This window comes from Triturus cristatus, chromosome 3_2 (genome assembly GCF_964204655.1).
Source record: "Triturus cristatus chromosome 3_2, aTriCri1.1, whole genome shotgun sequence".
Classification (NCBI taxonomy): Eukaryota; Metazoa; Chordata; class Amphibia; order Caudata; family Salamandridae; genus Triturus; species Triturus cristatus.
The window spans coordinates 31812158-31835165 of record NC_140584.1 but is presented as its reverse complement, the minus strand read 5'-3'; the positions used below and the strand labels follow the sequence as shown (position 1 = coordinate 31835165).

Sequence of the window (23008 nt, the reverse complement as noted above, 5' to 3'; positions counted from 1 at the left end):
CCTAATAATGTCAAACACCAGTTTGACAGGTACACATTCAGACATCCCCAAGGACTGATGAGAATTCAGAATCCTGTGGCTTTGGAAATACTGGGAATGTTTGGGTACAGTGTTAAAATGCTCTGAAACCCAAAGTGACATGTGAGCGCTGTATAAAAACAATAAAAATTTACATTGTTTAATCAGGCTGTGGAGTCTATTCCAATATTATGCTCGTTAAAACATTATCAACTAGTTGGGACTGATGCCAAAAAGTAGAAAGTTAAAGTCTCATTACATTCTGAACAATATAAAGACTACAAAAAAAGATGGCTGAAAAATGTACATGAACGAACCAGGGACCATACTTAACTGAACTACAAAACACAGCATGCATTGAAGAGTGAACAGACACTTCAGCTAGTTTGGCGCACTAAACTCAGATGTACATGAAAAGGTTCTCTTAAGTTTTAGGTTTCTGCTTCAACGAAAGTCAAAAGGGATTACATATTTTCTGCAGCGTAAAGGATGGAGCAATGCAACTGTGAAGGCCATCCAAAGGATTCAGTTGGCTACAGGCTAGGTAAAGGACACTGGAATCCAACTTACCTCTTGGCAGTACTGCAGAACCTCTTCTTTGGTACCAAAGCAGCTCTTGGATCCGGATGGGTCTGGTTCCCATTTTCCAGTCTGTATGTTCATGTGCATGTTGAGCTTCCCACAAAACATGGCCACTTGAGGCTCAGCAACGGCAAAGCCAGTACCGGCATTGGCAGCCAGTGCCTAGACAAAAGGAAAATATTGTTTAAGCAAATGAGCACTTCCGCAGTGATCACCATTTCCCACATACAAAAAAGCACAAAAGATTGCACCATCTCTGAAAATGAGATCTCTCAGGAGAGAGTTTGTTAACCAATGACCTAGTAACTTTATGGGAAGTTTAAAAAAGAAAGGAACAAAATACAAACCAGAATACTAAAGCACTACAAAACCACACAAACTTTCCACAACTTCTTGCTTCGAGGTTAAAAAAAAATTAAAAAAATATATAACTTTCCAGCATGGCGACAGGAGTTTACAACAGGGCTTATCTCACGTTCAAATGCAACATTTTTAGAGGATATTTACTCATGTTTTCGTGGTGTTTTAGCTCCTAATCTCAAATGTATGGGTTACCTGTTCATCCTACTTTATTGTTGTAAACAGTTGAACTACTACACTGTGGGCAATTAACCAAAGGTCTGATTTACAAACCAATGCCGTTTCACTGTACCCCGACTAGCTAAGCACCAGGCTGCTCAATGTACAATGGCCTGACCAGATATTGCTTTAAATATAGATGATCGGGTAAACGTCGGATATACAAGCACTACAAATACGAAGGGCAAACCAAAAAAAATTATGTTAATAAAAACACCTTTCGTGCTTATGTTTCTTCTCTCTCTTTCACCCATCATTTAAGATTGTGTAAACCCCATTTGAAAATACAACGCCTGATGAAAGCTCAAGATTTTTTTTTTTTTTTAAAGATGCAACACAGGAAATTACCAGCGGCTGACTTTCATTCAAGCATACTACTCATCCTATTTTAGTTTTCCGCAGAGCGACTGCCCAAGGGAAACTAATATGCCTAGACGTGGGTCCTGAGCTTACTCAAGCTTTACTTCAGTGAGAAGGGATAAGGAGGACGAAACCTGTCGCAGGTTGCTTGTGTTCCCAGAGGCGACCTGGCCTGGCAGTTCGGCTGGACTTCTCCTACTGGAGCAGAACCAAGGAGGATTTGCACATCACTGGTTCCAGACTTAGGTGGCATGATAGAGAACACAATGTTCACTGAATGTCTTTAAACACAGCGGCCCCCATAAGAAAAGCTGAAGCAGGATCACTATGGTATGCACATTTCTAGCCAGTTCTTTCATAGAGCCTAAATGGCTTCCAGTTTTACCAAGGCTTACTAATACATATCTTGCTTGCCACTCCCATTTTGTTTTCTATTCTTATGGATGAATGCTTCTCCATTTCCAACTCCGAGCCCGCTGACTTCTAACATTACATCTAGAACTATTTTCTAAGCCTAGCCTCAAAGAGAGAACTATATTCCTTTGTAAATGACAGGACTTTAAACCCATGTATGTCTTCTACAGTGATCCTTTTTGGGGTTCAATTCACCCTATGCAAACCCCAGATATAGCTATAATTAGTCGCCCTTCAGTAAACAATGCCTACGAAACTCGATGCAATAAAGAGGAGGCAATACTGAGCTCAGCCTTACTAGCTACACAGTAAGAAAGTTGAAGGTCTATGTATAGTAGAGAACAAAGTCACTAAAAAAGTGTGGTGCTGACAAACCAAAAGTCACCACTAATAGCCTTTATTTTGGAACAGCCAGCATTTTGATGTAGTTGACTGGAGACTGAATTATTCTTTAGGACCAACAGATGTCCAAAACCCTATAATTGGTGGATAGGGTTCATAATACTGTCTGGTGGGTCACACCCAGGTGCTGCCCACAAGTACCTATGCTTGGTAGAAAAAGGACGTGGGATGATATGTGGGCAGTAGCCAAACGTAATTTTAAGGACATTTTATGTACAGCACAGTAACCGTAACAAAGTGCAAGGCTTTCAAAGAAAAAAACTTTTTTTCATTTTTATGTTAAAGCAAGCTAACTTTTATGGTAGTGAATACAGAAGACATTCTACTGACCCGACGATGTTAGTGTACATTTAAACAAGCATTGGCATAGCCAATAGGTCTCGCCTTTAGCATCTTATAAGTTTTTAGTAATGTTTTATATTATTGTATGTGAAAGCTTTAAAACATTTATGCATTTATTTAAATCAAAAGTTTTTTTTATTTTAGTGTTACAGTATTATATAGCGCCTGCAACAGCCGGAGCTATACTAGAATTTTAACAAATAGTTGCTCGGAAAGTTACAACTAATTTATGACGCACAACAATTAAAAAGGTCACAACAGAATGCATAAGCAAAGTAAGAGAGCCCACGATATCCCTAGTGGAGGGGGTGATGCCACAGTACAGGTCAGAGCAAAAGCGTAAGCAAAGTAAAAGAAGAAGGCACGCGCACATCTGAAAGAAGCCTGGGGACAAACTGTGTGGGTTTGAAGTCGGACTTTAACATCAGGAAGATAACGCGATGTACGACAAGAAGGTGCGCGCACATCTGAAAGAGCCCGAGGGCTACTGAGAGTACACGCAGCAGCCACAGGTACAAATAAAAGCAGGGCTGACTGACTTTCATCCTTTCTATTGTTCAAAGAACATTACCATCACATTAGGTAATAATAACAAGGTATGTTGTCTTGTCTTCTAACAGAGCGATTCCCATCTGATCTACCTACCATGTAACACAAGGCCTAGTAATTTATCGAAGCTCAGTGACAGCCAGTCACGGCAATGCCATGCTGAGCGCAGCGCGGCCTTTCAGTCCTGTTATTTCCTCCAACTACCCCACCTCGCACGATACACTCGCGAGGGCGCTCGGATAAATGCAACCAGAAGACGATGACGTGCAATCAATGTACTAGATGGAGCACACATTCAATTATGGAACTGTTATTACTGTACATCAACACCAAAGCAGCAATGCTGTATTGGGAACCAGCAAAACAAACTTGTCATTGTTGTGTTTAAATGTCATCCTACGTCAGAAATCGAAGGACTGTGGAAAGAAAATAAAAGAATGAAAAGCCCAAACTTGTCTCGAAGCTTTCTGCTAAAATGGAATGCTTAGGTGAAATGCAGAGCTCATTAATGTGCCCTCAACTCAATGAACAAAACAACTTTGGCCCCAACATATGTTTTCAATAACCCGATTCTCACACCAGTTTCACTTTTTAATGCGTATTTCAACTACATAACAAACAAAGCAGTTTTTTTTTTTTTAAGGCTGCTGTATTATGTTGACCCCAGACACACTTGTTACGTCATCAGTATTTTAACATTAATATTCCCACATTCGTACCGTGAGTCTGTCAGCATTGCAATCAGCACTTCAATGAAGGCTGGGCACTTTTAGGCGAAGGACTGGGAGCTCTCTGAAGAGAGACTCTCGTGTTCGATGAGGACAGGTAAGTGCTGCAAATAAGGTGGTGAGAGGTTGTAAAGGCCAAAGTGGCAGCTGTGAGGAAGGGTATGAATGTCTTGTGGATAAAGGAAACAAGCAAATCGCTGGGCAGAAAGGTAGGAAAAGCAGGAGCTTCTGAAGGAAATAGAGATACAGGGACTAACGAGGGTAAAGAGAATGTCTCCGTGAGCCTTGTGCTCGGCTGGCGCCTCGGGCATGTTTACTACGGGAACACATGGGAATGCAAAGCCATTAATCAAGCAGGATGGCTCTGTCTCCCTTCACACCCAGGGAGGAGGGAGATGCGAGCAGAGCATCAAAGGGCTGGGTGAGAAGGGAGGGAGGAATGCAAGGGTCAAAGCGGCGAAAGTGAAAATAATCGAGCAGAGCATCAAAGGGCTGGGTGAGAAGGGAGGGGGGAATGCAATGAGCAGAGGAGCAGCTGTGCACGTGCATGTGATCGTGCACTCAAGGTTTAGGCCAGCCAAAAGACTGTGGGTAGCACTTTGAAAATCCCACATATAAAATGTCTCTTCGAGCCTTTGGCTCAGCGAGACCTAAAAACGTACCTCCGACTACAACTGTATGCACATCTTTCACCAACTGTCCCCAAACCTTGCAAAATCGTTAGCATGCAGTCAAGCACAATCAATTTATTTTCTGCATCTGAAGTCTTTCTGAGCCAATCATGGAAGCCATAGAACTTAAAGGGATTGCTAAAGTCTGTGGTACTGCAGAAAGCCTATTTGGGGAATTCAGGGCTTTCAAAAACAGGTTGGTTTCCAAGACAAGTTTGACTATGGGGCGGGTTCCCTAAAGATAGTCAGTCTGGAAAGGAGATATTTTAAAGATTAGCTACCACCGTCTGGTTTAAGATTGGGGTATTTTCTCACAAAGAATAACCTTCAAATGCCTTGCACTACATCTCCCAGAAGTGTAAAAAGAACGTAGCCTTTCACAATACACTAATCTGCGGTAAAGACCTATATTACTAAAAACGGATTAAAAGGGGGAGAAAAAAAACGCGAGTGCATTAATGCGCCATTAAGTAACACATTAGCATATTAGGTGTGTGAACCCAATCAAATCCTAACAGTTAGAACACAAGTATCCAAATCGAAAAGATAAAGTCGATGCCCTTTCTCTTTTTTAAAGAATTGCTTCAATTTCGGCCTCGAGGCATCTGTTTTTTGCACTCGATTGCGAGGGCACGTTCTTCGGCATCAAGTGACCCATGTCTAGGCATACCCTGCACACTTAGGCCGAGAAAGGAAAAGAGACACAAATGATGGATTTTGGCATTTGTCGACCTATGTGCCCTTTCCAATAACCCTTTTTGGTTAGAGATCCTAGCAGGGATGCATTGCGTTCTACCATAGTTGTTATTAAACTGTAACATCATCACATTTCCATGACCCCACTAAAGACATAATGACCTCTAGGGAGAAGACTAAAGTTCTAGGATTACTAAACGGGCTGTCTATATTTTTCAATTCAGATATAAGCTTACAGGCAGTAAGGTAATCAATTTAAAAAATAAAAGCCCATTGAAGATTTCTGAGTATATCGAGCAAGTGAATCTTTAGCAAATCTACTGTTTAAAATAACAGTCATTCTTTCTTAATAGGCTAAGTAGTAGTTGCCCTATCATCGGTTTTCACAGATGAAAGGAAGAGAATGGGTGGGGGCGGGGGGGTTAAGCAACGTTTCTTTTTTAACATCAGCAAATAAGAAGATAAGAGTGGTTAGAGACTTCACAATTTAGTCCCCAACTAAAATAACTTTAAATGTATCCCCCTGAAACATAGTTTCCCTTATGAATTCAAAAAGGTCGAGTAGCAATTTGTAACTTAATAAATCTGGGAGTGCAAGAAAACGGGCCTTTTAGCAGGTGTTCCCTCACTTTTTGCCCCCCTTTGGACAACTAGTTGCTGGTTTTCGTCTCAGACAGTGCACTGAAGCCTTCTAACCAGGTCCCAGAGCCCATGCTCTCTCCCAAGAATTGATACAGGTGAATTGGCAACCCCAATTGGTAAGGACTTTGACCCCCTTATATGTCCATAGCATATGGTACCAGTGGGATCCAGGGCATGGGAGTTCAAAAGCTCACCAGGGCCTGAAGCACTGTTGTGCAACCCTGAGTGACCCAAGTAAACAGATTACAGCAGTTGTGCCATTGCACACTGCAGGAGCAGTGCAAACTGCTTGAACTTGGCTTGGCCCTCACCACGTGTGGCAAAGTCAATGTACTGTTTTTAATATATGCCAGTCACCCCATAAAGAAGGCCTCCTGAGCCCCCGAGGCAGGGTGCATTATATTAAAGGTGAGGACATAAAAGTGCAAGCATATTTGTCCTTTAGCAGCCTTTTCTATTAAGGGCTACTATAAATAATCAGCGGTCCAATGGAGAACAGGAGTTGGCCCCCAGGCAAACTCAAGTTCACCAGCTCCATTATGGTACTGCTGAAATATGTCATGTTTGGTATCAAAACAAAGTGCTTTATCACCCCCGACACGAGATTCGTTTCGGCGACAATAAGGCATGCACCCAGGTGGCTACATTAGGGGTTGCACCCAATTTTTCCTGAGCTCTGGCTGTCAGCCCACAGCTGCTGTCGCCAAGACACAAATCTGCCCCATGCCAGTAGGTGTGAACTATCCCAGGAGACAGATACAATGTCCTCGATGGGAAGGAGGTCACATCTCCCTACCTCCCTGGCAGGATGGCTAGTGAAGTGGCACATCAAGGCGGTAAACTTTAAAACCATCACCGCCTGGGATATGAAACCAGGCTGCCTCCCAAAAGAGGAAACAGCCCTCCCCAAGGCACCTTTGCACCCAGGCAGGCGGGAACATTATGTAATCAAGAGATCTACACCCCAGAGGGTTAGCCACACCCTTAGGGTAAACTACCTGGTCTGCACAGCTAATGAAGATTTCTGACAATTTTATAAGTGAGAGATAGAATAGAGAATTCGGGGTAGAAAAGGTGACACACCCCTAGATATGGTCACCTCAGGAGTGGATTAGCATCTGGGGTTAGTAGCTCATTGGCTACTTCCACCCACAGCCCTACCACCCCTTAAATCTAGGATTTGTGGGGCACCCCTGGCACCAGAACCTCAGTTCTGATCTGACTTGCAACAAAGGACACATAAGAGACCAGAGTCTATCATAACAGGAGCTACACAAACCAAAGGCTTGATATTCGGCACCAGTGGTAACCTTCCTGAAACTGCACAACTGCAACTCGTCCCGAACCAAAGACCGGGCCTCCGGACAGAGAGAACCCATTTGAGAGCCAAAAGCAACTCCAGACTGCTTGGACTAGTGGCACTAGTCTCCCTGCACATCGCAGGTAACCACAACGTCCTTGAACAAATGAATCACCGGCCATCGAGCCCTCTAAGGGATCACCCAAAAGTAGATGGTCTAGTGCATTGTAGGAAATTTAGTCCTGACCTCCAGCAAGTATCAGGTGGCTAGTGTTTTCCCTGGACCTCCGGACGTCAAATTAATTTTCTGCTGAGCTTACAGCTGTCAAGGCTGGTTGGTGGCCAGCAAAGCCCGACTGCTTTTTGCCACTCGACCAGGACAGAGCTAAGGATTTATTAAAGTGAATTCAAGGACCTACCCAGAATCACTACATAATACTCCACCGTCCTACAGGGAAAATATAAGCATTTACAACTCAACCTTGGTTATCTTTGATTTTGGGGCTAACCCTACCAGTCAGTGGTCGATGCACAAGCCAGTACAGGAGTTTGATGTTTCTGTCGCCCCAGCCATTTACTTGGGCCACTATACACCAAATTGGTTTTGCTGCCTCGAGGGACACCATACGCATCTCGTATCAGTTCTAGACGACAGCTATCTTCTCTACAGGGTGTAAAGGGTTGCATAGTCTCCAGACAGAGGGTCTCTGCTTCGACACGGTGTGCAGCGTGCTCCTGCCGTCTCACCAGGGCTTTGGTATGACCCTTGACAGTGGCTTTACAGGCCGCACAAAGGGTGCCCACAGACCTTACTGACACTTCATTGATATGAAAATATGTTTTAATCTCATCTCCTACTGCTTGGGTGTACTAGTTGTCCTGCAGGTATCATGCATTGAGGCGCCACACAGGACAAGGGCTAGTAGCCTTGGCCTTCATTACAAGATTTACTGAAGCGAGATCTGAATCCCACGTGCTAAGATATGCACCTGTGAGATGCATCGACAATCAGCATCTGGCAGAAGGATCATGTCAATTCGGATTTGAGAGTGATGGGCAGCCCAGGTATGTGTGTATTGTTGTTCCCTGTGGGTTCAGCAGCCTCCATGCATCGCCCAGGCATTGAGACAACCGGATAGATACTCCAAAAATGCATCCGTGGAGTCAGCAGCCAGGTCCACAACAGCATTGAAGTCCTCCCCCTTATATACCTAGGCCCGCTTGGCAGTTTAGCCAGTATCTCTGTGAGGCCATTCAAGAAAGTATCCAGCGCTATTGGTGGTGCATAGAGACAGAGAACACTTAGTTGTTTCCCCTCCAGAGTCCCAGTGAGTGCAATATATCTCCCCTGGGGTTCCTGCCAGGTCTGCGCAACACCATGGGGAACCCACAGAGCAGGAGTAAAGCAACACCACCCCCCACGTAGCCCACGTGGTAAACTCCTTCAAACCCCGACAAGCCAGAAAAAAGCAGTGGTTCCCCAGCAAGTGGATTTCTTGTGATATAAGACCTGAGGGGTTGAAACGGCAGGCGTACCTCAGTACTGTAGATCGTTTTATACGGTCCAAGAGACTTAACATTCCATATTATAATCTGAATAGATGCCATAGCCTTGGAAGATACATTGGTGCAGGAAGATGGTGCACCAGGGTTCCCCCAGACATAAGGAATGCATGGGGGTGTGACCCCTCTTTTGGCCACTGCGGTTGCATGCCAACCAGAGCCTTGACGTCAGTACAATGGGATGGGTCAGATGTGCACCATAATAAACAGTAACCCCCATAATACCATAACAGAAACCCCTCCCCCACCAGCTCCCACCCCATACTATTACACCCCCCAAGAAGCATCTGTCGCCAAAACTGAATATTAGAACATAAAAGCATAACGTTCTTCGACATGCAGTGGTGACCCCCTCCTTAATGCAACTCTTTTAGCCGCTGGTGGCGTATCTCCCTACATTAGTGATTCAGTACACTCTTACCCCCAACCTCAGGTACTCCAAGTGGAGGCAAGGGGAGAGCATAGGTGGGGGACGGTGAGCCTCGCTCAGCCACACCTTGCTGCCCGGGAGTTCGTCAAGCGGAGTGCCCTCTTGGGCCAGTTGTTGCATTCACCCAGGCGAGTCCAGCGAGGAGCCAGATCCAGGGGAGGCCAAAGTGGCTCGATGTGGTCTTCCTCTCTGTCAAGAATGGTTGGGGGTCCTCCTTCCACCTCGGGAGCAACCTTTGCAGATTTCCCTTCCCACTGGGGAAGCACCAACCGATACTGGTTACCCAGTTGCTCCTCTTCAGTGAGCCATTCCCAGGCGGATTCTGGCATCTCAAAAAAGTGTGACTTATTTTCATAAATTACTTCGAGCCGAGACAGGAACATGAGCATTTACAACGGATTTAGTGCTCGAAGCTTCTATTTGACAGTTTCATAGGAGCGCAGTTTCGTCTGCACTTCCCTAGTATAATCCGGGAAAAGAAGCATTTTGCCATTTTGACAGTGAAGCTACGCATGTCTCCTCGCCTCTCTCAGAATACCATCTCTGTCTTTGAAATTGTGACATCGGGCAATCGCCGGACGGGGTGAATCCCCAGGAGAAGGCCTTGTTGCAAGCGCCGCCATGGGTGTAAGTTCCGCAGCTAACCACATAAAGAGTTTCCCTGCTAGCATCCAATATTTAATCCATTGCTCTAGGAATTCAGCTGGTTGCCTGGCCTCAATCCCCTCAGGAAAGCCTACGAATTGGAGGTTAATGCGCCGCAAGCAGTTTTCCGCAATCTTAGCATGTCCGTCTAGTTCCATTCTTTGGGTGATTAGGCGCATGACTTTGTCTTACGATCCAAGGCATCATCCTCAGCAGTAGAGATTCTTATTTCCAGCTCCGTGATCCTTGGTGTTGCATTTCGCAGATCTTCGTGGAGTGCCAAAACCACCCATACCTCCCCTACCTCCCCTATTTTTGACTCAACCGCAGCCTGGGATGAGTGTATTGGTTGGAAAATCGGGGCTAGGTTACTTTAAGGTGGTGTCTACTTATCTGTCCCTCCAGTTCCACTTGTGCCAGTAGTAAACTGATCAATAAGGGTCTCGGAGGGGGGGGGGGCTGCTTTTAAACCTGGTCTTTAACCATGCTCGGCGCCAGAAACTGCCTGTAATATACATTCGGGGCCTCGGACCGCTTCTACACGCAGGCAGCAGCACAAGCAGCCGGGTGCCACCGATGGGGATACAGTATACCTAGAGGTGATCAAAGTTCCTGTAGAGGGGGAGCCGATGATCAAGGGAGGGGGGAGGTCATATAATCAATTCTTCCCTACCACTTTCACCTCTCCCCCCTCTTCAGTTGCCATCCACGGGCCTCTCTCCCCTTCAGACTCTCACACTTCCCCCAACCACACAATCCAGTGGGGCAGCACTCTTCTAATCACTCATAGGCCTCTCGGGTTATAGCAGGGGCCCAGAGCGCTCTGTTCACCTGGTCTCCCAGAGCCGCTCCCCGTGGCCATCAGGGTGGAGGATCCTGTGCTTTCAGCACTGTGCGATCATTAGCAGCTCACAGAGGACGGAGTTTCTGTCCAGGTTCAGGATTCTCCCTCCTGCCCCCCTTGTGGGAGTTGTGCCAAAAGCAAGTCTCCACTCCACCCGAGATCCAGGGCGAGGAAGATGTAAATGGCCAACTGGGGTCCCACTCTGCATTATCAGGGCTGGCCACTAGGCGAAAGCCTGAGCACGCACGCAGCAGGCAACCCCGCATGAGACCTCCAAGCTGCACTGCTCCTCCCCATCGCTGGATCAATGGCATTGGCCTGGCCCCCGCATGCCCCCAGCCCGGACTCTTTTCACCTGTTTGAAGCCTGCCCCAGGGCCCCTGCCACTCTCCTACAGATGGCTGCAGCACTAGAGCAATACCCAGTAGGGCTGCTGGCCCAGGACTGCCATTTTGAAGGGTTAACTTGCTGAGCCCAGTCGTCACTACCATCGGCCACCAGCGAATCCCAGGCTTCACCACAGAGGCAGACAATACCGGGAAACCCTCCAGTCTTCCGATAGCTCCTAGAGCGCCACACACCTCAAGTGGATGGCAGCGGAGGACGGAAGGGTCTGGGTCACTCTCACAGTCCGACTGCTATCTTGACGCCCCCTTTTCATTTGTTTCACTTGTCATAGAGCACTGCAATGTTTTTTGGGAAATTGTTTACTAATAGAGTTGAGAAAATGTTAATTGGTATTTTTTAAATACATTTAAGTCTCCTCACTTAACGTTTTGCCTTTAACTGAATAATGGATTCAGGAGCGTGGGGCGCAGTTGGGTGTCAATGCGTGTCCTCCTGTGTCTGGAGAACAATGAAAATGTTCTTTTGATTGGGGGGTAGAGAGGGTGGTGGGTGGAGGAACTAGGGAGACAACATGGAAGAACCGGTTTCTCCTGACATGTACGTCGAAGGTTGGGTCTTATATAAGATGCTATTGCATGTAGTATTGGTTTTTTAGTGCACTGATTTGAAAACTCAATAAAATTCTTTTAATAAAAAAAAAACTGAATAATGGATTCTAATTTGGGCAAGAACCATTGGTCTTCATGCCATGAATATAGAATATATAATCAGTAGTGTTTTTTAATGATTGTCTAGGAACCAATCCTGCATGGAATCTTTCTTTTTCTTTAATCTACGCTATGAAGATTTCAAAATGAAACATTTAGTTACGAAAAGGTAGTAGAATGAAAGTTTTTGCCCATTTACAGATTGCTGTTCTTTGTTTTTGTCATGCACTTAAGAGTAGCTGCAACCTATTAGCAAGTGACTAGCTAACAAGCCCTGCCTTTTTGACCAACCTGTTTTGCCTTGTACATGTGCACATTTACGTAAACGCTCAAACTCATGTATGCATCATTAGGCTACTGTGACCCATCCCGATGAATTAAACATAGGTATTTGACACCACATGTGCTTGTATACAGCATGATGTAGCTGCCATTTTATCTTTTTTAAATAGCATTCCAAGTTTGCAGATGCCAATGTTGGAGTGGATAATAACGATAATATTAATAAAATTATGCAATCCCTTCTCAAAAGTGCACTTTAAAACAGGAGTAGACTGGCTGCACATGACAGCTGCCGGGTCCGCTTTAAAAAAAACAATTTATTTTCTTTAAACCCTGGGAAAGGCGGGTTGGAGAGAAGGAGAGCTGAAAATTCAATGAGTTGGAGTGGAGAGAAAGCACCAAAGCATGGTCAGGAACAACGGAGGAGTTAGGGGGGGAATGTGGGGGGGGGGGGGGGGGAGGGGTACGACATTAAAAAGCAAACGGGGGAGCGTGGCCAAGATGCTGGTAGGCTAGGACAGGTCTCTCAACTGCTCCGTCCCGCCGCCTGCAAAAGCTAGTTATCAGCGCCCATCGGCTCTCTCCCAGTGACCCCCGTAGTTCATTTACCCACACCGATCACCGATACTACTGCCTGTACCGGGTGGGGCCAATCTGTAGCCGGTACAGCACGAGCCTCTGGAGGCGGTGCCTGATGAGGCTGTGGGGCGTGGCCATGGAGCGCGACCTGGCCTGCGACGGACCAGCTGAGCAGAGAGGAAGGAGCGTGGCTCCGGTGGCCCTCCATGTGCACCGTGGCGGCACAAGTGGGTGCAGGAAGGCCCTGAGCGAGTAAGCCGAGACCCAGGCACAGATTCCTGGATTGCAGCACATGGCAGAGTGGTGGGGTGCGGCCAGGCCCGTTGCGAACAGGGGACGGCGAGTGCGTACAGAGATGCCGGCGTCGACTGGGGCTGACGAACCCCAACTACAAAAAGACATACTGGTAGGCTGAAGGGAGACGACCCGGAGCCCTAGCGCAGACCCACGTAACACACCTGGAACGAGGCCCGGCCGGGGTCTGGGCGAAATCGAGACAGGAGGCTGCGCCTTGACCTAGCCGGGTTCTGAGCGAGTGGCTTGCCCGGAACTGCGATGAGCAACCAGCGCTGCCTCACAGTCTCCTGAAGCGGTTGCTGGGTCGACCTGCGGTGCAGCTGGGGCAGGCGACCCAAGATGGTGAGGTGGCCTCTCCCATCCCATCGAGTGACTCACCCCTGGGAGCTAAATCCCTGGATCCACAGCGGGCCTCAAGTGTGCTTCAGCTCAGGGAGTGGGCCTATGACACGTGTGGCTTACCCACTCACTACACGGGCACTGGAAGGTACAGAAAGAACATTCCGGGGTGCCGAGAGCGGCCTCCTCCCCCTCACCGAGCGGGGATACAGACGGTACGGATCACTGCGGCCAGGCCCACCTCAACTTACTTGGGCAAGGAGCTCCCTAAGCTGGGAGGAACTCGTGACCAGCTCGGTGGTAACGATCAACCGGGACAGCATAACCCCATTTCCCTGCCTCCTCCTGGCAAAAGGGTTCGGCGCACACGGGCTTGCTACCGGTGCGGTAGGTCGGAGGAGGAGGCCAAGCAAGATAAAAGGCCTGGGTGGCCCCAGAAAGGGAGAAAGCTTGTACATGGAGGAAGGCCTGTGACCACCTCAACTGAGACGCCGCAAGGGGAGCACGAGCAGGTAAACATCCTCCCGGGGCGCTAACCTGCAGGGGAGGGGAACCTGAGGAGCTGGGAGCAAAAGGAAGAACCCCGCTCGGTTGGCCTGAATAGAGGTCGCCAGTGGAGTCAACGGTACCCCCTTCAACTACATCCTATTGTTAAAGGTCCCAAACCGCACACCGGTGGATCAGCACTCCCACCCGGGCCACGAGCAGCCACCAGACACCGGGGCAAAGAAGCACCCCGATCCACAAGCCCACAAACTACAGGACTACAAACAGGACGTGATGGCTGGGGCAAGGTCAAAGAAGGATCGATCCCTCAGAGAAATGTTTGGGAAAACTAGCACCCTAGGATTCGAGGATACGTCTACGTCCCAAAGAGTGGAATCCAGACTGAAGATGGATGAGGGAGAGGGAGAGGGAGAGGGCCCGATCACCAAAGCATACCTGTAATCACTGTTTTCCTCTCTTCGTACGGATTTACAGATGATGAAAACAGAAGTTGCCTCTGACATTCGAAAAATCGGTCGTAATGTGGGTGAAGTGGGAGGCCGAGTGGCTGAACTCGAAGACAGGGAGATACGCCATGTAGAGGAAGTAACGTGGCTTCAGCAAGAAGTGCTAAGACTGAAAGATCAACAACTAGACCTTCTAATGCATGATGAAGATCTCAAGAACAGGTCTAGGAGGAACAATATCAGAATAAGCGGAGTACAATCCAAAGCAGAAGGCTCCACTCTACGCGAGTACGTTACGGACTTCCTTCGACATGTTTCGGGCCTCCAGAGACCTCTCCCCTACAATTGGATCGAGTACATAGGGTGGGTCCTGAGAGGCCAGGAAGGGGTCCCACAGCCAACATCCTGGTGTGTGTTCACGATTTCCAGGTTAAAGAAAACATTCTCAAAGCAGCCAGGGATTCCCACCCAGTTCAATTCAAGGGTCACTTCCCGACCTTCTTCCAAGGGAAGAAACTTCTGATCAACTCGACGAGCCACCTTCCACACGGCTGGCGGACCCTTGTGGGGTCTATTCCGAAGTACTACGCCAGAACAGTTCCATCTTGGCCAAATATGCCTCATCCTGATTCCATGATGGACTATGACATCCAGTTTCTCTCTCTCCTTATGTTTAAAGTATTCTTAGTGTTTATTATTGGGGACTTTCTATCTTTTTTTTCCCGTCTTTTCCTCCACATCAATCCAGGTTCTTACGGGGTGGCAAGTTAACTGAAATCCTCCCACCATTTACACACTAGGTGGGTCCAGAAATTGCGACAAGAGGTTTGCGTTCCCAGGGCAAGCGCTCAGAGTAAACTACTAGGATGCATGATATTCGTCTGGTGAGCCTCAATGCCCGGGACCTCCATAGCCCAATCAAAGGCAAAGCAATCCTTTTCTACCTAGAGCACTCAGGGCGGTATATCTGCTCACTACAAGAAACCCACTTGCTTGCTAAAGACACCCACCGCATGCGTTTCCCAAAGTTCCCCAGGCAGTACTGGTCCTCAGATTCATCTAAGAAGTGCGGGGTAGCCATACTAATTGCTCAGCGTTTCCACGGAAAAGCAATTGAGACCATCCCCGAACATGAGGGTAGAGTACTAGGGCTTAGCATACAGTAGGGTAGCACACAGCTTACAGTAGCAACAGTATACGCTCCGAACGAGCACCAGGAACGTTTTCTACTTCGCTCAGGTGCTGGTCACTCCGGACCGGGTGGTGGTCATTGGGGGAGACCTGAGTCTAGTAATGGACTCAGACTTATACTGCTCCGGACAACGCACGACACAAACCGGGACACACTCTCAGACTGGACATAACTGGCTCACGAACAGCACGCTCAATGACATATGGAGGCAGGCACATCAGTCTAAAAGACTATACGTACTAGTCGGCAGCCCACAAGTCTTATGCCGGAATTCACCACTTCCTAATCACAGACGCCCTGTGTGGATGCATAGCTGAAGCAACAATAGAGCCGCGCTCTCTTTCCGATCGTGCCCTGATCACGCTCTCGCTGAACTTGGGGAGCCGCCAAGCCCCTGCCAGTCTTTGTGGGCTTCCTTGACACCCTACTGCACTCAAACCAGCCGGCGGGGGCAATCCTCAAGACACTTCAAGACTATCTTATTAATAATTACACTGAGGGGATACGACCAGCCTCTCTGGGAAGCATTAAAGATAGCTAATGGGGGTAGGGGGGGGGGGGCGAGAACTAATAGCCATCTCTGCAGGGGATAATAAGCTAAGAAAGGAACAGAGAAAGGAAATAGAGGCAACTGTAGGGGGATTAGAATCCATACACAAACGCAGGATCCCAGCAGTTAAAAGCCCATCCGGGAAGACAGGTCATTCGGATGCTGAGATTGCAGAGGCCTTCAGTGCCTTTTACTCCAAATTGTATTAGTCCCGAGACCCTCCAAGCAGAGACCCGGCCACCTACTTCCACAGAGTGTAGCTGACAACGCTACCGGCGGACATTGCTTCCCATATAGATCGCCCTATCGCTGCAATCGCCCATCTCAAAACAGCCAAGTCACCTGGCCCAGACGGCTTCACACCATTATTTTATATGAAATATTGCCAGATTCTCGCTCCCTTACTAACTCGCCTTTTTAACTCTTTTCCTGATACTGGGGCGCTACCCAACTCCTTCACAGAAGCATCCATCTCGGTTATCTTAAAACCCACGAAAGACCCCCTGGAATGCACATCATACCACCCGATCTCGCTGCTCAATGTGGACACAAAAATATTCACTGGTGTACTGGCAGCACGCATTAACCCATACATGGGGGGCTCCATGAGAGGGAGTCAGATCACTTTAGCTCTGAACGCACCCCAGTGAGCTGCTGGCTCACTGGGCGTCCGTGAAAGTCCCAGATCACTTTGCTTGGCTTAGGCGGTTGTGGGCAGTGCTGGGAATGGAGAGACTATCCCTTGAAGCAGACGGCAAAGCAGATGTCTACCTAGAGCTATGGGCCCCTTTTATAACTATCCTCAGCAAAGAGTTCAGAGAAGTGACTTGCCCCAAGCTCTTAGAAATCCTACAACTCACTGATGCGGACCACCATTCCAAATCACACTAGACTGGATGGGGACTGAATAGAAGCCCTCACGAGAACCTCAGCACAGGAATAACGCGGAATGCGGAGGAGATGGGTGGGGGGGAGCAGTGGACTACTCTCTTCTGAACTCTCTGTATTCTTTTCGCCCTTCTCCTTTTTCTCTTCCTCTTCTACATTTTCTTATGGCTTTCTGCCATCTTACAAGTACAGTTAAATGTTGTATAGTGGCCCTCGCATTGCATGAGGCGGGGCTCCTGAGAACCGAGATAACATAGTAAATATCTAGCCAAGTAGCCTAATGTAGCAGACTGTTTTCGCTGCCTGCCCTAGGTTGTTGGCGTTCAGCTGTGTCGGTCTTCTGGGGCCATTACCTCTAATGTCGGCAACTGTCTAATGAACTTCTGAAAGCTCTCCTGTTATGCTTATGTTAACACAAATAAAAAGAGTAATTCCATAAAAAACAAAAAGAAGTCCATCAGGGAGAGGTCTGTATACCAATAGAATGGTGAAGCATGAGTGGAGGGAGAGAAACACTGAACATGCGGGAGGGTAGATATTTGTAGGGGAAGCAGCACACAAGGATTAAAGCAAGGAAATGCATGCACTCCTACGGAGTTCTGAAATAAACAGAACAAGCATTTACAATGCAATAGGTTGCGCATTTGCAAAAGTTAGAGCTAGTGCATTGTAAATGACAAACCTTTTATGTGTTGGTTTTGAAAACATATAAATAATGGCATTGACATTTACAATGCCAATAGCTTAATCTCTCGTAAATGCAAGACCTATTGCATTTGCAATGCAATAGGTCTCGTATTTACGCGAGTTTGAGCTATTGACTTTGCAAATACTAATGTTTTTAATTTATGTTTCAAAAACCAAAACATAAATAAAAGGCATTGGCATTTACATTGCCAATAGCTCAAACTCGTGTAAATGTGAGACCTGTTGCGTTGCAAATGCTTGTTACAGCAGAGCATAAACAGCAACAAACTGTCGAATCCCAGCCATTTTGGGAGCTACCAACACAAGGGTGTCTGATTTCTGGTGAGTTATAAAACAATTACAGCCACATTGCAATGGCCCTTTGATATCCCAACCTGCCCAGAAGGCTTCAAAGGTTCCTACAGCTCTGTTTCTGGAGACTTAGCCTAAACGCGGACAAGATTCAGGCACACAAACACACTTATATGGCACAACGGCACAACGGAAAGGAAAGGCGTCCCCTGCAGTGGCCTGGTAAGCAATGCCTTGAGCGCTGGCTCTTTTTTATTTACAAATTGTGGGATCTGAGAGGAATAAAAACAGAACTCTAGTGTCTTATTTTGATACAACACTTTGGAGCACTTTTCTGCATATTAAATATCTGGTGTTAGTTAAGCTTAGTAGCTGTAATGGTTGCTGAACGTACTGACCCCCGTAAGCATAGAAGGCTGAACCGATTTTGAGGCGATGTGAACCCGTAACTTTTAGATGTATATGTTAAATAAATATCGACCTTGCACAATAGAAACCATGGGGGGGGGGGGGGGGGGGGGATTAGAAGTCCTTTTCGAAAAATACTTTTACCCCAATATGTCTGGGATTTCTCTATGACTCAGTACAGATGCAAGTAACATTTCCAGTTCTGATGCATCCTGGTACGTGTAGCGCTACATTAGTAATGTGTTCATTCCCAGTATACCAGGCTACACAAGCTAGCGATAGGAACTTTAATTCTGCCGTTTCCCAAAATCTCACTATGCAATGGCAGGTGAGATTTGGAAGTTGTAAACCAGTCTCTCCGCTAGCATGCCTCAGTGCAGAAGCCAGTAACCCATCCAGTACAGTTCCAGTACAGTTGTTCTTATATATCCTGGTACATGTAGCGCTACATTAGTAAAGACAATCAAGGCTACAAAGAGAAAAAGAAAATACTCGAGACTGGGTGATAAACACTGCCAGTCTAGTTTTCACGAGGAGCGCATACGCGCTCCAACGCCAGGCGAGACCTAAAAAGTAGTTTCCAGAATATGAGCATTGTTCATTTATATACTGTGAACCGCAACGCAATTACACAAATCACCAGTACTTCTATTGACACTGGAATCAAGAAAGGCTGGGGCAGCCTGCCAGTTATTAAATATTGTGCCCCAGAGGGAACACAGATCTCAACAGGGTGCTGAACTTAGAAAGTGCTCTCAACCTGTTAAGTGCGGCCGACACCGGCACTACCTCCCCATTGCGTGTGTCCGCCACTGACCGACACTGGGGAGGCACCTGAAGGCCCATCTGGAACTTAGCAACAGAAGGAGTCCTTTATTTTTTACTGTTTGATCAGGCTGCCCGGGAAGAGTTTCCCCAGCAGCCTTTTTTTTTTTTACCACAATGATGATCAGTGCGTAGGGCGTACGGACGTCATTGCAGTAAACATGAAGGTAAAATGAGCAGATGGGCTTGTTTTACTTAAACTGAATAAGTGCTTGGGCGCTATCTCAGCCCCATGAGCACTGATTGTAATGTGAGACGTACTGTTGGAAAGGGGAGAATCTCCCCTTTCCAAAGGTATCTTTGCCCAGTGGATCCCTGCTTGGGATCACCACACAAGAGCGATCCTTGCACAAGTGGGGCAATTCCGGGTGGTAGGAATCTTTCTGGATTCCTGCTGATTCCAGAAGTTTACATCACAGAAATGTAAGGAAAACATGTGATTTCAGGCAGAGTGTGAGGTTTGCAAGGGTTTCTGGGTAAAACAACCTGGTGGGAGCCACGCATGTCACCCTACCCTGGAATGCCCCAGCTATCTAGTTTTCGAAAATGTTTGTTAGGTTTCCTTAGGTGCCGGCTGACCTAGTGTCCGAAATCCACAACTACCCATTTTGCAGAAAGCGGGTCAGTTTTGAGTGGAAAGATGTAACATATCCATGTTGCTTTTAGGGGCGTTTCCAGTGGCGGGCACTAGACCTACCCACACAAGTGAGTTACTATTTTTAATCAGAAGACTTAGGGGGATGCTGATCGCAAGGAAGTTTGTGGCTCATCACAGATTCCAGACTTTTCAACACAGAAATATGAGAAAGATTTTTTTAAAGTCAAATTTTGAGGTTTGCAAGGGATTCTGGGTAAAAAAAAAATCCGAGGAGAGCCACGCTAGCCACCTCACCCTGGATTCCCCTAGGTGTCTAGTTTTCAAAAATGTACAGGTTTGCTAGGTTTCCCTAGGTGCCTGCTAAGCAATGGTCCATACTCCATAGCTACCCACTTTGCAACACAAAAAAAGTTGAGTGGAAAAACGTGATATATCCATGTTGAATTTTGGGCCGTTTCCTATCGCAGGCACTAGGCCTATCTGCATAAGTGAGTTACCATTTTTTCAGATGACATGTGGGAGCATAGAATAGTAAGAAATTTGTTGTTAACAATTTGATTTCGCTGCACTTGTGCCTTCCAAAAGGTAAGCTAGTGTGTATAAAAGATTTTTTGAAAACTTTTCTCTAAATCATGTGTTAGTATGGGTGCCCACAAATGTAGGGATGTGAAATTAGCCACAGTTCTTAAATTCCACATCTCGTGCCCATTTCCGAAATAAATGCATAGGTTTCCCTGTGCTAGACCAGGCATCCTCAGGGTGGTCTTCCCCCAATGTTTTTGCTTTTTACCTCCACGTTTTGCTATATGTGTTTTTTGGCCTTAGGACTCTGAGCTCTTTACCACTACTAAATAGTGCTAAAGTGCATGTGCTTCTTCCCTAAACGTGTGTAATTGGCGTATACCTAACTGACATTTAGTTTACTTGCAAGTCCCTTGTATGGTGGTATACCATAAACCGGGGGCCTGTAATTTTAATGCTTCTAGTGGGCTGAAGCACTTATTATGCCAACAACGGAAGTAGCCTTTCAAACCTGTCTCAGGCCTGCCACTGCAGTATCTGTGTGTGCAGTTTGTTGCCACTTTGACTTGATATTTAAAATGACTTGTCATGCCTTGAACTCCCCTTTTTATATTGCATAGAAGTCACCCCTAAGGTAAACCCTAGGTAGCCCTTAGGGTGCTATGTATGTAAACGGTAGGACATGTACCGTGGTGGTTTGCATGTCCTGGTAGTGACAAACACCCTTTTTCATTTTTCACTACCGTGAGGCTTACCCCTCTCATAGGTTAACAATGGGAATTCGCTTATACACTTTAAAGTGGTAATTCCTGATCCAAAGGGAGCAGCTTTTTTATGTTTTATATGTTTGAAGTGGTATTGATAAATCCTACTTACTGGTGAGGGTGGATTTAATTTTACCATTTTAAAAATACCACTTTTAGAAAGTGGACATTTTTCTGCACTTACTGCTCATGTGCTTGACAGCCTGTCTCCGACACACGTCTGGGTTGGGCTGATTGACAGCTACATTTTTGTGCATTTCCTCATTACAGGACCCTCAACAGCATCTGCATTCAGCGGTGTCTTCCTGGGCTGGTAAGGGTGGGAGGGGATCCCACTCACTTCATGTGAATAGGTAGTTGCCTGCCCACACACAACGTACTGATAACCCCCCACCAATAGCCTGGCAGATAGGACTGGGTTGAAAGGGATCCTTGTGCAGTTCAGAGTAATTTTTTTAAGTCACCCCCTACATCAAAAGCACTTTTGGGTCGAAGTACTGGGGCTCTGGCCCTCTAAAACCAGACACTGCATGGGACTTATAAACAGACACTGCTGGCTGTACATTTGCACAGTGCCAGAAAGACTGATGTGCAGCCAGGAGGGACTGACCCTTCGCTAACTGCTTTACTTCAAATTGAGTGTTCTTTTGGCAAACAAGAGTTTGCTAATCTTGTATTTTTGTCTGCTTCAATCAAAACACTTTGAACGAGAGTGTCTCTTCGACACTCAAGAATTACTGGACACTGATTCTTGGTATTCTTTCATTGTGTCTATCTTGGGAAATATATGTGATATTTATATTGTTTCGCTTAGAATACAGACAACCATTTTTTAAACGGCGGTGGTGGTGGTGTGTTTTCTGTGTGCATGCGCATGTTGCACAAATACTTTAAAAATTGCCTCTTTAAATAAGTCGGACTGCTCTGTGTCAAGCTGCCAGAGGGTGAGCACATGCTATCTTTTAGTGTGTACTTAGCTTACCATGACTAGAGCGGTGGTTCATGTCTGGCATGTTTGCATACCTCAGCCAACCAGGAATTCCATTCTAACACCTCGATACCCATTTTTCAATACATATTTCTACATATTAGTCTATACTCAGTACACAATTTAACACCATTGTACGATGCAGCTCAGTTGTTGGCTCTGAGTACCTTGGTTTCTTGGAAAAACTACAACCCATAAATATCCTCCCAACTAGACAGGCCTCGCAGATGTAATGGTATATTGCTTTTGTAAACCGGTCAGGATGACAAAAAGTTACAGATGAAAACATGGTCACAAATGGCCATTTTTCAGTATTTGTTAATACCGACAGATTGATTTTGGGGTGAAACCTTAAGGGATCTTCACATACGACCGCTTACTGATTTTGGAATTGTGTCTACATTCCAGAAATCTACAGCTTTTCATGCTCACCCATGGGTTTCACACTGGTTTACACCACAAATCTGAAGTACGTTGAGAGCATAAAAAAACAGGAAAAATGTAGTACCTCTTTGAAAAATGCCAAAACTGAGGGGGAAAAAACTGTTTTCTTTTTATTCAGCACTACATGTTCCTGAGAGCTGGGAAGATAAGTTTCGAACAGCAAATTTTTTTAGGAGAGAAAAGCCAGATACTTATCTAGAACACTTTCTCCTCCCCCCCCCCCCCCAAAAAAAAACACCTCAAAATGTAGCTATATTTTGCCTATTTTCACCGTAGCCTCCAGGGAAATCCACATAACCTGAGAATTTTTAGAAGCCCCAGAATGCTGGGAATAATAAAAACACAAGCTTGTGGTGGACACTTGATGTGGGGGGAAAAAAGCTATGGAGCCCTACGTGCGAACTACCTCAAATACCAAATAAGCATTGGCATAGCCAATAGGTCTCGCCTTTGGAACCTTATAAGTGTTTAGCCATGCAACACTTGATATTGTTGCACCAAGGACATTGTGCTGGATAACTAAACACTCATAAGGGCCCAATGCTTGTTTTTTATGTCAC

The 23008-nt window shown here is 46.4% G+C and overlaps 1 protein-coding gene across 10 annotated transcripts in view; it reads right to left on the bottom strand.

Moving 5' to 3' along the window:
* APLP2 (amyloid beta precursor like protein 2) overlaps window positions 1–23008 on the bottom strand; it is a 697478-nt gene that overhangs the window by 508842 nt on the left and 165628 nt on the right. For all 10 annotated transcript variants that reach the window (XM_085647208.1, XM_085647210.1, XM_085647209.1 and 7 more), the window contains exon 2: window positions 589–762. In XM_085647208.1, coding sequence (XP_085503334.1) covers window positions 589–762 — 174 coding nt within the window. The remainder of the gene's footprint in view (window positions 1–588; window positions 763–23008) is intronic.